The 13,074-nt window shown below is 37.9% G+C and overlaps 1 protein-coding gene and 1 long non-coding RNA gene across 3 annotated transcripts; both read right to left on the reverse strand.

The window, feature by feature from the left end:
- Nucleotides 1-303: 303 nt before the first annotated feature.
- LOC148852890 (uncharacterized) lies at nt 304-6,833 on the reverse strand. Of its 2 annotated transcripts, none has more exons than XM_088944206.1 (2): nt 5,573-6,833; nt 304-774 (listed from the first exon to the last, which is right to left on the reverse strand). In XM_088944206.1, exons 1-2 carry the CDS (start codon nt 6,518-6,520, stop codon nt 643-645), a joined length of 1,080 nt encoding a protein of 359 aa, XP_088800332.1. In that variant the 5' UTR covers nt 6,521-6,833; the 3' UTR covers nt 304-642. The 2 variants fall into 2 exon arrangements, with proteins under 2 accessions (XP_088800332.1, XP_088800333.1); XM_088944207.1 differs by having other exon boundaries at nt 304-771; nt 5,573-6,740.
- A 2,622-nt stretch (nt 6,834-9,455) lies between these two features.
- On the reverse strand, nt 9,456-12,566 carry LOC148852891 (uncharacterized). Its single transcript, XR_016098781.1, has 4 exons — nt 12,453-12,566; nt 10,784-10,852; nt 10,618-10,698; nt 9,456-10,526 (listed from the first exon to the last, which is right to left on the reverse strand). It is a non-coding gene; the product is annotated as an uncharacterized LOC148852891 (long non-coding RNA).
- Nucleotides 12,567-13,074: the final 508 nt, after the last annotated feature.

The raw sequence follows: 13,074 nt of genomic DNA on the forward strand, positions 1-13,074 counted from the left end.
TGAGTAGATGTATCAACCATAATACTGTAGCTTTTTTCCTTCTGTCAATGATAAACCTTGTGACCCTGAATCGAGTCACTGAACAAAATCATGAAGCTCACTATAATCAACTACTGAACCGGTAAAATTAGGAAGCTTCAATATATAGTTTCATCCATGTATCAGAAAACAAGCTTTCAGTCGGCAACTGAAGATAGCTTCTAATAACTCATTGGGAAAGATGTCATATAAAACCAATATTGCATTGGCAAATTGGAAAATAAATTGACTCTGGCATCTTGTGGTATTAAATTGACATCCTGATTTTCATCAAACCCCACGGATTAGATTATACTCGTTTCAATTACACCAACAGATGGATGGGTATCCAACCGTCCATTGCTGAACATGAATATTACTTGGAAGACCAAGAAATAGCAGGAACACAGTCCCTTGACTGTGTTCCAATCTGAATTGTGCCCATATAGTATGACATACAGTGTTGACACTCAATGAAAAAAGAAGAAAAGAAAATACGCATACAAGTTATTTAGCAACTTCATACACAATTATAATATAAAACCAGAGCTTCTCACCTCCAAACCTGCATATTTATATAGGTGGACTAACTCTCTTTACCCCTCATCTACAGCAAAATGGACTTCATCTCAGCCCCATGACTGGCCATGGAGTTACCCCACCCATTGGCAGCGAAGGTCGTATGATGGGGACACGTCTCACTACTGAAAAAGCTTCATTGAGACGTGCAGCACGGCTCATGAATTGAGACACCTGCTGCACATTTCACAGCCATCAGAAATGGAACACAAAAGGCATAGATTCCCCAAAAGAAAAGGCAAATGATAATAAATAAATTCTTATAAGCAGCATTAATTCCAAGAGGACATTTAGGCCATTATGCCATCACAATTTTGCTGTACATGAATACAAATTATCATTGTCATGTAGCAGAACTTTGGGGCTATACAAGAATAGTCCTGTTTTACAATGTTCACATGTTTTCAAGCATAATAAGATTCTCCTGATGATTAATGGGAGTTCTCTTTTTACAATAGCCCTTTACTGTTGATGGTCCTAGGCTTTTGATGGCCACAAACATAATCAAGAGTTTCAATTGTGATAGATGTACAAAGGAATTTGGGAGTGGGTCCTCTGACTTATCCACATAATCATGGTTGCCAGTCTGAGGTTTTACCACTGCACCAAGTATTGCTACCCACAAGATTATAATAACCTTGATACTTTGACTTAACATTATCTAATAAAATAACTTCCCCAAAATAGCTCTAAACTAACTTTCTATCTCCGAACCCAATAAATAATCTAAGAAATAACAAATAAAAGACAATCTAAATTTGGGCCCGCTAGCTAGACATCACCAATCCTTCCTTTTAAGAAGAGCTTGTTTCCATTATGTTTAGAAGTCAATAATTTCACAAGTCTAGGTTCAATTGCTATAATGTTTTTCCTTGATTCACCTGCTATTTGCAGCCGACATCCTTCCTATTTCACCAATAACCTTCATAATTTTCTGGTCAAATACAATCCACTTGGTGTTAAATATTGCTTCAATTTCTTTATGGTACTTATTCAGTGATTCTAGAACGTGCATTTCACTCTTGGGGCAAAAAAAAATCATGTCTATAATAAGTAGATAGATTTCAAATTAAAGATTCAATTAATGCTCATATCCAAAGAAAGTGCAGTGTTTTGTTCAGAATGCTTCAAAACCTTAAGCAGGCCAACCTTCTTTGCATGCAACTTGTGAAAAATTCCATGAAGAATCTGTTCCTTGAATGTATGTATGAACACTAAATCACCTTCTTGGATATGCCATGCACTGGTTCCAGGTTACCAGCTTCTTTTCAGTAACCACTGGCTGATTTGGCTGAATACTATAAGCTCAAAAAGAATGTAGATTTTTTATTTTTTTTTTCCAGCAGTTCGATTTATAAAACTATTATGAGTATTCTGCTTATGAAACTACTGTATCCTAACAGGCATTTTCTCTCTTGTACATAGCTAGAAAGAGGTCTCCCAAACTTTAATTAACCATCTTCCTCTGACCATTATACCCAAGGTTGATGAGCATCAAAAACATCAACTTGGTAATAATTAATGTCCACAAAGTTTCTTGGAAGTAGCTAATATATTTGACATCTCTATCTACAAATACTAAACAATAAAAACCCAAGTAAACAAAGAACCTCCTAAAGGCTATGTTTGGTCTTATAGAAAATAAGAGAGAAAAAGAAAGATGAAAGGGAATTCTTAATAAATTTTGTGAAATTCATTAAGAACATACCCTCAACCTGTGGCTTTCTCTTATTTTTATCAAACCAAATACAGCGTCAAGGAGATACTTGTACATGAGATCACATCATATGTCTTCTAGCATGGAATGAAGTATGCCATTTTGGAGACTCTAAATTGCATTAGCATCTTGGCAAACCAAGAAAAAACTCCATGCCATGAAATTGCAGGTACAGGTAGAAGCCAACACTAACTTGTGTTTCCTCTTCCCCTTGTTCCAATTTGGAAAACTCAACATCTCTTCATAACATCACCAATATCTTTCTTCAAACTATTACAAGAAAATCTTTCTGTTTTTATCAAATCTGAAATGGTCACTCAATCTAGCTTCATGCAGTTCAAGGATAATATGTTTCCAAAGAGAACCCCTGGGATACAGACAAATTTTATACAAGAGATAATTATTCTGGTCCTAAAAAGCAGAATGCAATATATTGGGTCAAAGACAAATCTTGTCATCAGTTTGTTCAGTGTCTACATCAATAGATTAAAATGGCTGCAACCCTTAAAACTATTATAGAAATCTTAATAAGCATAAGAAAAAAAAAATCATTGATTTAAGGCATCAAACTGCTACATTCTCCAGACCTGCCATATGTTTTAAGTGAAAAGTAAATTGTAGAAACCTACCTTGCAATTCTTGGACTCAGACATCTCCACTATTTTAAATACCTAAAGGCTTCGTCTTCATATAATAGCACAAGCTCTTGTAACACGGTAGTTCGGTCAATGTTTCAGTGCTTGGGTTATGAAGTAAAAATGTACCTTGTACCTTGAATTATTATTCTGTGCATCATTTAGGTTTTCACTGAAATAAGCATTTTGGTTCCATTCTTGTCTAGAAATTGTTCCAAGCTCCAAATGAGAGACATCATACTCATAGGAGCCATAGGATTAGTGCTTCTATCCTTTTCTATTTGACAATTTTTTTGATAATAAATGAAAAATTATTAAAAAAGAAAAAGAGAATACAAAGAAAGGTGACCAGCAGTCACCTGGAAAAGGAGAGACAACTACACCTCTAAGGGAATGGGATTTGCTCCTCACAGAGCGCTCCTCACACCGACCTCACAGCCACAACCCACCGTGTATTGGGAAGATCTCCCATGAATAATAACATACAAGTATGGGAGATGCTCCCTATGTGTGGCTGGGACGTGCTGTGAGGTTGGTGTGAGGAGTGCTTTGTGGGGAGCAGATCCAGACTCCCTCTAAGGACTAGCCCGAACAACCAATCCCCTAAATAACTCAGCAATCAACCAAAAAGCAAAAGAGCCAAAACAACAAACCAACCCAAACCCCCAAAGCCCTGAAGCAGGACATGACTACACCAAACATCAATGAGAAAGAAACAATCTTTCCTCTCACCAACAACTTATAATGGGGCCTCTTTACTTCTCCTAATGATGCTCTTTGACTTCTTCACCTTATTATGGGTCCAACTCCAAACAAACCCCCTTTTAATCTTGCAAAAAGTTTTGAAATCTGGACTGTTCTAAATGATTTCCGACTGTTAAAATGTGTTACAGCATTTGACTTCTTTTTCCATACCCTCGGTATTTTTTGTTTTCTTACCTGTTTTCTTTTTTAAACAATTAATTAACAGAGATCAAGATTAGTTTGGTCATTCAAAATAATTAACGGTCATTAAGGGTTGCCTGATAGAAGGTAAGTTTTGATAACAAAAATTCTCTGATAGGGATTTGGCTTCTTTTTCCAAACCCTTGGTATTTTTTGTTTTCTTGCCTGTTCTTTTTTAAACAATTATTTAACAGAGGTCAAGGTTAGTTTGGTCATTAAAAATAATTAATGGTCATTAAGGGTTACCTGATGGAAGGCAAGTTTTGATAACAAAAATTCTCTGATAGGGTCTGGAGGTTTTGAAAAGTCAGGGTAATTTAAGAGAAATGGGGAAAATGAAAGGGAGTTTTAGATAATTAACCATTATTTAATTTGTCATTGAATGAAGTATTGCTTTTTCATCTTCCTTAGGTAGGGTTGATTCCAATCCTAATGGGTGTTGAATCAATTTAGCATATCCATGACAATTCCACACAATTTATGCACAATTAGGGTTTCCCTCCCAAGCACTCTGCATCAAGCCTGCATCCCAATTCATTACAGTTGAAACCCACCTATTGTTTCACCCAGCCATTTCTCTTCCCCCTTTGGCTCACTGTCCCCCTTTTTTTATCAATTGGCTCTCTGTTCCTTTTATGTATTAGAAAAATGACTAATAGTCTGATTAGTTGCGACATGAATAGGAATGGCAACACAAGATGAGTATTTCAAGAAATATACTCATTTTCATTTAACTGTATATGGTTTCAAGTGCTATCTGAAACAAACACGAAATGATCTCATTTTAGAAAGCATCCAGAAATACTAAATAAAAGGCAGCAACTAGTAGACTTCCCATCCAAGATATTTGGCTACCCATTTGCATTGGTTCTCAATTGAATAGGTATAAAAATTATACAGTGCATAAGAGAACTCATTCCATTCAAACTTGAAATTATAGATATACACACATATATATATCCCAGCAATGTCAAATAGCAGATAACACCTGGTATCAAAAGAGAAAACAGCCATATATGCTTTATATGATGCATGCACTTATTGCATCGATCACATGTTAAAAAAAAAAAAAATCTAATAATGTGGATATCAAGTATATGCAATTAGATATTGTTAATGTAACATGTAAAGAAGGGGTGCCATTGTGCCAAAGAGATGGAGACCAAAACAACAGCTCCACCCCAAGGATTTGAGGAAGTGGTGGACCTGGTGGATTTCAATCATTTACAGAAAATCAAAAGAAATGACACCCAGCTCTTCAAAATCCTCCAGCCCCTAAAAGAGGCACTCAACATCCACCTATCCAATATGCAGAATACAAAATTGAATGTATGACTTGGGCAATACTTGCAAATATCGGGTATCATTCACATGGATTTTTACAATGATCAACCAACCCCTTCTTTCATTCGACTTCAGCTAATAAGATTCTAATGGCTCATGCCAAAAGAATCATTTTACAGTGGATGACTAAGCAGAAAATTCTCAGAATTCATAAAAACTTAAATCTTAAATCAGAAGAAATTTGTTACTGCCTGTCTAATAAGGATTACGAGAAATCAAACAGACAACTAAACCAATACAGGCAAAATTATCTAAGTGATTTACACCATAAAATTACGAATTTGCTCAATGAGATAACGGCCAGAAGAAGCAATACAAATAGGCAGCTACTTACCTTATCCTCGACAGTAACATTAAGGGTAATGCTGCGGCTCTTTCGCTTCATTCTATACAGTCTCCTTCGCAGAATAACAAAACCCACTACAGCAGCAGCAACGGAGAATGACCAAACAGGACTAACCCTGAAAACACAGAACTTCAGGAGCTCCAAAGGTAGCTTCCACCAAACCATCCTCTTCTTCTCTCCCTCACCCGATTTCACCTCTTCGACTGAGACGTTCCCTGTTCTTTCCATAACATTACTTCCCTCTGCCTCAACAAACCCGGCAGAGTCCAAGCTATTTCCACCGTCGACCGCCATTGCACCAGCCAACTCCGACCCATTTGCCCCCTCTACTTCAGCTGAAAATTCTGGTTCATCTCTTCCCGCCTCATACTCGGAAACATCCACTTTGATCTCACCTCCAACGTCACCGACCTTCAGATGACCCTTTCCTTCTGCGTCTGAAACCGACCAAAATTTGACAGAATCGTTATTCGTAGCTTCAATTTCTCCGAGTTTTTCAGAAGCCACTTCGTTCTTCGCATCATATCCACAACCCAACTCGTTCTTTTCCTCCAAGTTGCTAAATCTTTGAGAAACCGACCTGTCGCTACTTGAGTCCGACCAAAACTCTCCAGAATTGCTACGCTCAAGCGCGATCCCTTGAAAACTCACATCCTTTCCGACATCATCTCCAAACCTAGGCTCCGAAGAAGGATCGACCCAGCTCGGATTATCCGATTCCACAGAACCCTCCTCGTGCAGGTCTCCCTCTCTAACCGTCCTCGAGTACCTCCTTTCCGAGTCCAAAGTGAAGTAATCAGACCTTATAAGCCCTTCAGAGTCCCCTTCTATTACTGTGAGATCTCTCGAATCCTCTATGGAATCGAATGGATTAACAGAACGCGTGTCGGTGTTTTGGAGCACTTCCCAGTCCTGAAACTCCCCAATCGCTTCCATGGCGGTTTCAAGATCAAACAACAACAAAGAAGACCCCTGCCAACCTATATGTGTCTGCTTATGAAGGAGAAAAAAAGAAGGTACAAAACCAGAAGAGATTGCAGAGGAGAAAAACAGAGGAAAATTGTCGTTGAAGCTTTTCCAGCTATTTTCTTCCAAGTATGGAAAGAGATATCTGCGCTGAGAGAGAGAGAGAGGACGACGATTCTCTAGAATCAGTGAGCGCTCATTTTATCGCAAATCGCGATACGAGAAAACAAAATTCATTGATCTCGATTTCTTTTTCTCGGGAAGGAGGACTGATTGTGGATCCGACTGGCAGCATGAAACGGGTCCAAAGAAAGGCTGTAATCGGGTAGAATTAGGTTCTGCTCGATTCGGATCCAAATCTGGTCCGGCTAAAACTTCAAATCCGAATCTGATATACAATCCCATGTATCGCAATTAAACTGTTTATTGTGTTCGAAAAAAGAAAAAGAATTAAAAGTTAAATATTTTTAACTTAGGCCCTGTTTGGCGTGTCTTTCCATGCGGTCTTTCGGCTGTTTACAAGTGGGGTGGACCCTGCCGCAGTTTAGCCGACAAAAGGTGTGTTGAAAAGATGTGAGAAGCCTATTTTGGACTGATTTTGGAAAAAATGAAGCTTTTTGCGTTTTTCTCATTTTATTCTCATGCAGAAAGATACAAAAAGATGCATAGAAAGACGTGTGGTATCCAAATTAGCTTCGGACTACTTAGATCTTTATGCAAAAGCTCAATGCGTCTTTTGACTGTTAGAGCTGCCGGAAGATCTTCCCAAAAAGACTTGTCAAACAGCCCTTTATATAATGAATTTGTATTTATATAAAATATTGAATTTGTTAATCATATATTTTAGAATTTAATTCAAATATTGACTTAGGTCTCGTTTGTGTTTGTGTTACCTGAGTAACACTAGGAGTGCTCATAATTCAGTTAACCGAATTGTGGGCCTTTTTTCTAAAATGAACCGGTAGTATCGGTTTTTGAAAAACTAGTAATTGAAACCAAACCAAAGTCAATGGTATTTATATAAAATATTGAATTTATTAATCATATATTTTAGAATTTAACTCAAATCTTGACTTAGGTCTTGTTTGTTATATATTACTTGAGTAACACTAGGAGTGCTCACGGTTTGGTTAACCGAATTGTGGGCCTTTTTTCTAAATCGAACCAATAGTGTCGGTTTTTGAAAAACTAGTAATGAAAACCAAACCAAAGTCGATCAATAAACCGATTGATCGATTCGGTTAACCGTGAATTTGGTTCATCAGTTTTTTGGTTGTTTGATTTTCATAATATCATATATAACAAATAATATATAATAAATATAAAAGACTATATTATATTATAAATGTAGGCAAGGTGATAAGGCAAAGGAAGTTGGTCTCCCTAAAGGACAGAGGATGACCGAGAGTGTATAAGGAAGAGGTTTACTGTTAAGGTCTTCGAGCCTCCACAAATAGCTAAGGCTATTAAGGGAGCTTTCCTATCTCAGAAAGGTGGTTATAATTCACCGATTACCTAACAGATAAGTCCCTTTAGGGTTTAGCCATGTGTCCAGTAAAAATTTCCTTGAGATCAAGGTTTCCGGTCTCTTAAGACTCTCATTAGGCACGTGTATGGCTACAACCCTTTGTGTTTACTTGCAACCATGTGTCGATTGTAAGATATTCTTATACGATAACAAAAATCAGTGGTAATGGAGTACCATCGCAGTTACCCATACAGTATGTTCTGCTATCAAGTTTGCATAAACATGGTCGACGACTACAACTTTCTCTCACGAGAGCATCGAAAGTGCCATTGCCATTCTTGTGCGATCTCAAATCATCACAGAGTTTTGGGATTGCATTTTTGAGACATCTTTGATGATGAATATAGTGCTCATCATAGGTTCTCTGGTGGTCACCTTTGTATTGATAGAAGTATTCTGTCAATAAGCATACTTTATTATCTTCGAATGTATTATCAGATATTCTTTAAATGGGTTTTGTGACATTTATGATCTTTGAAATGGATGTAGTGGTTTTGTGCACAAAATTCGGATTTGCAAAATAACTGTTTCTCTTGAATTTTTGGAATGGACCAACGTACATGCACATATGTAATGCACCAAAGAAGAATTTAATGCTGTGATTTAAAATATGACGTAATCCCATTAATCTCACTAATTCACCAAACTAGAATCCTGATTAATAGCAGAGCTTACGCGTATGATTTTCTTTCCTCAATATTACGATTATTGTTAGCTCCCTTGCTTATTGATAAAAGTTATTCTTTCAATAAGCAAGAGAGGATTAGACAAATGGTCCAGTTGAGGCGGGCTATTTATGTTGCGAGTGTTCTTTTTATGGTTAGGTGCAAGGTTCAAAGTATCGACATGTATTAGCCCATATCGGTCGATATGTATCATTCTAGGAACTCTCCAATACATCCCTATAGAGGATGTATCGAGGTTCTAACCAATTCAAGAAGTGGAGGAGCCTTAAACCGGCCCCTTGAACCAGTTTTGAAAAAATTAAAAAAAAGTATCAATATCGCCCGACATGCCCCTATCGACGTATCAAGCATATCGATATTTTTAACCTTGGTTAGGTGTAATACGTCGAGCCATTCAATTTGGTCATTTAGTCTTTTCTATTTTGAAACAATGTTTGTTGGAGTTAACTAGCTGTTAAGGTTAATCCCATGTGTTTTTTTTTTTAGCACAACAAAAATGACATATTCATTAAAATATAGACAATACAGTAGTGTTTGATTGGTTGCTCCAGTCTTCAACTATCCTATTATATTTACATGCATTGTAAGCAAGTTCATGAGCAACCCCATTCATTTCTTTATTGATATAAGATACGCAAAATATATCAAAAAAGGAAGAAGATAGAATTTATATCGAACTGGGCTTAAGTTAGTTAGTTAAAAGGAGACAAGATAGGATTTATAATATGATTAGGATTAGCTTAATGATAAGATAAGTCTTATCCATTCAAGAGTCCAGATTCAAATATCATATTTGGATTAAGGAACTCTCTCCTAATTGGATTAAGAGGCTGATCTTGAGAAGGCTATAAATAAAGGGGGCAAATTCCTCAGTTACACAACATAACAATCTGTAGAGTTCTTCCATGTTCTTATTGCCCCTACCCAGTTCGATCTCCACTTGTGGGAGCGATCAAGAATTGTTCTTGATATTGCTTCGTGGTAGAAGAAGCAATCTGAAGTCGTGCTCACCAACCCTCTAATACATTCTTGTTGAAGAGTCGTCCTACTGATCTTGCTTCACTACACACTGTGTCATCTTCAGTAGAAGCGTGTTTTGGTTTTCTCCTTGTGTGGGAACACCTTCATTGGGAGTTACTGCTACTTCGTATCAGGTATATCCCTCTCCTCCCTTTTGTTTCAGATCTGGTCTAATTTTGGTTTAAGATTGATCATTGAAAATGCAGTTTTCTAAAATAGGGAATGCGATTCCCAGATGGGAGAGAGAGAAATTTTTGGAATTTTTCCCAACCTTCCTACAGGGTTTAGTCATCCATATGATGGATCTCTCATCCCTTCACTATATCCCCATCCCCTGAATGGTGCTCCAAGTCAACTAGGACCTTAGGCTCAAAAGAGTCATTGACCTTAGGCCATGCATCAGCGTCTCCAGACTAGTTGTTCATGTCTCCAGGAGCACAAACCACTATGACGGGAGACTTAGGCTCAATCGAATTTAGGCACTCCGCACCTACAGGGACTTCAACACCGATGGTAGTAACAATAGACAGCTCTGCACAATGCGTTGCCGTGTCTGCGCCCACAGTCGTTTGACTTGTTTGATCCGTCCCTTGCACCTCAACACCATGAGCGTTGTGACCGTCCGCAACGTCTTCAGCAACTCTTGAGTCGGGATTGGGGTCTGTAGTGCCCTCAACTCCTCAACCAAGCATCTAATAAAGGGCGTCTTTAGCGTGCCAAAAGGATACACAACAAAAGGTACCTGTGATAAAGCCATAAACAAGCAGTCAGTACAATAGACTTGTACATGTACAAATCAATAACACAACCAACGAATAACAAACATCACCTACCTCTTGACCCAACTCATTGACCCCTGAAACATTTGCTTTGGGTTGAACATCCTCGGAATCCACCCGCTTCAAAATGAAGGACTGCATAAACCATTAGTCAACTAATGCACAACAAGCATAACAAACCATAAACAATAATAATAAACAACTCTGCTAATCCACTTACCAAATTTACCTTTTTAGAGGAGTTAATTGAGACTCCTGTTGATTGTTCAGGAGGAGCTATTGGAACCTTCTGCATGATAGTGTATGCCGTTAGCTCCAATCAGAATGATGTACATTATGACATTTAATGTAAATGAATAAAGTACATATTTGATTCATGTTATTATGGTGTGTTTCTATGTAATACCCTTAAACTGGACACATATGAGACTCGTGTTAATTTAAAATCTTCCCATCCGTTGGATAGATTTGGGGAGATTTATCCTACCAAGGCTGACACTGATGTGCCACCAAGTTGGTTGGGGTGGCTTGTCTCAGCTGCTAGGGTGAGACCTGAGGCACATGTAGTATTGCCCTCGACCTTGGAGATAGATGGGCAAAACTGGAATGTTACACCTGACCCCTAGACTCGATTATGATACTGCATTAAGTGTCGGATTGGGCTGTTTTTGATCTGCCAATCAGTGAGGTCCTTAGAGGGGGTCAAAATTTGGGTATGTTGGGACAGTCTGAGAATTCATTTGAGTGGGTGATCATAGTGACAAGATCAGCCCCTTTATCGGACAAAGTGAATGATCAGGGATACACTCTTTCTAATGGAAACCAAAGCTGCCAGCAGCTGATTTCAACCGTTGAGTATATATATATATATATATATATATATATATATATATATATTATGGTTTCAAAATGTTTGCAAAATGTTTTAATTCCCACAATCCATGTGAGTAGAGAGTGCAGCTGATGTGTGGCTCCTTGTGACACTAGCAAGTGCACTAGCCATTCAAGTAATAAAGTAGAGAGTGAAGTATCGTTCCCACGAGGATTTAGGAAACAATTAACAATACTAAATTGAGCACTTCTTATCTGATCAACAAATAAATCAAAACTCTAATGAAAGCTAAGAAATCCTAAATTAAAATCTATCTAAATCATTGGCCCAATTGCCTTCAAATCAAGTTAGAAGAGTAAGCAGTAAATGTCAATCTCAGAATTCAGCAATCTATCAATTTGGATCATTCGAATGAATCATGATTGAGCCTTGGTTTGGTGAAACCCCAAGGTCATGAACAGCCTCTCTCAAGCGCATGTTCATCCTATGCAAGAATGACGGTTCTTCTATCTCTAACAAGAATCTAATCCCCATGCATGCATTTCTTCAAACACTTCTAAGGCATCAATTCAAATCTGAATTGATCACCAACTGAATTGTGCAAGTTATCTCTAACCTTGCACTCAATTCAGTTCTTGAATAGTAGATCTGAATTCCTAGAGTCTCTCTCAAGCACTCTAGGAATTTCAAGCTGTAGATTAATTCGCCCAATCTGAAATTTGCAGATCTAAATTCTCTTTCAAGCAATTCAGATCTTGCAATCTCAGATCTGAGAATTCAGATCTGAGTTTTGAAGGTTAGTTGGCCGAATTGATCTGCAAAAACACCCTTATTCAAGAAACTTCAAGTACAATCCATGATCATTTGAATGAATCAAAAGGAATTAGATTGCTGAACTGAAATTTTACAAGCTGAAATACATCAAGGAAGAATGGAAACAAGGAGAAAGAAGAAAGAAAATATAACTAAGAAACTGAATTCAAATCAAAAGAGAATGAAACTACAAATGATTTATTACAAAAGATCTTTGAATCACAAACCCTCAATTCGAACTCACCTTCTTCTTCTAGCTTGTTTGTCTTGAACTTCCTTCAGCCCTTCTTCTTCTTCTTCCTTGCGCCTAGCCTTCTTCTCTTCTCTTCTCTCAAGGTGGCTGAACCTCTAAGAGTGGGAGAGCCTTCCTCTCAAGCAATTGAACACTTTCTCCCCTCCTAGAGGCCTCCTTATATAGTTTTTCAAGGGGGCTCTTGCCCCTTCTTGAAGCCTCTAGAATGGGGTGTATTACACCCCTCATGAACCTTCTAGCGTGCTCCCTCCTTCTCTTCAAGAAACTCCTAGAAGTTGCCGCCCCTAGCTCCCTTTGGGCTGCTATTTGGGCTACAACTTAGCTTGCTTTTGAACTCATGTGGGCTACACTCTAGCCTGTTATTTGGGCTAAAAATGGGCCTTCTTTGCTGGGCCGAATTCTCCTCATAGCTAGGCTTTATTTTCTTGGGTTTTCTCAAGGAATTCACTTGCTCTTTTTGGGCCGAAGTGCTCTCTCTTGCTTCCACGACCGGGCTGGACTAAAATTGGTATTTTTGAACCTTCTTTTCTTGCCTTTTTCCTTCCTTTTCTTGGATTGATTATCCCTGAACCTATTCTTAGCATTAAGCTAAATTAAGGCAAAAATTAATAAA

Source organism: Nelumbo lutea, chromosome 5, assembly GCF_056320005.1.
Source record: "Nelumbo lutea isolate HS-2025 chromosome 5, American lotus-T2T, whole genome shotgun sequence".
In the NCBI taxonomy this organism is placed as follows: domain Eukaryota; kingdom Viridiplantae; phylum Streptophyta; class Magnoliopsida; order Proteales; family Nelumbonaceae; genus Nelumbo; species Nelumbo lutea.

Excerpts from the sequence above, each read along its gene's own strand:
- LOC148852890 (XM_088944206.1), bottom strand. The coding sequence starts at position 6,520 with ATGGAAGCGATTGGGGAGTTTCAGGACTGGGAAGTGCTCCAAAACACC. Across the intron at positions 775-5,572 it reads ATGTTACTGTCGAGGATAAG|CAGGTGTCTCAATTCATGAG; the intron begins GTAAGTAGCTGC and ends TGAAATGTGCAG.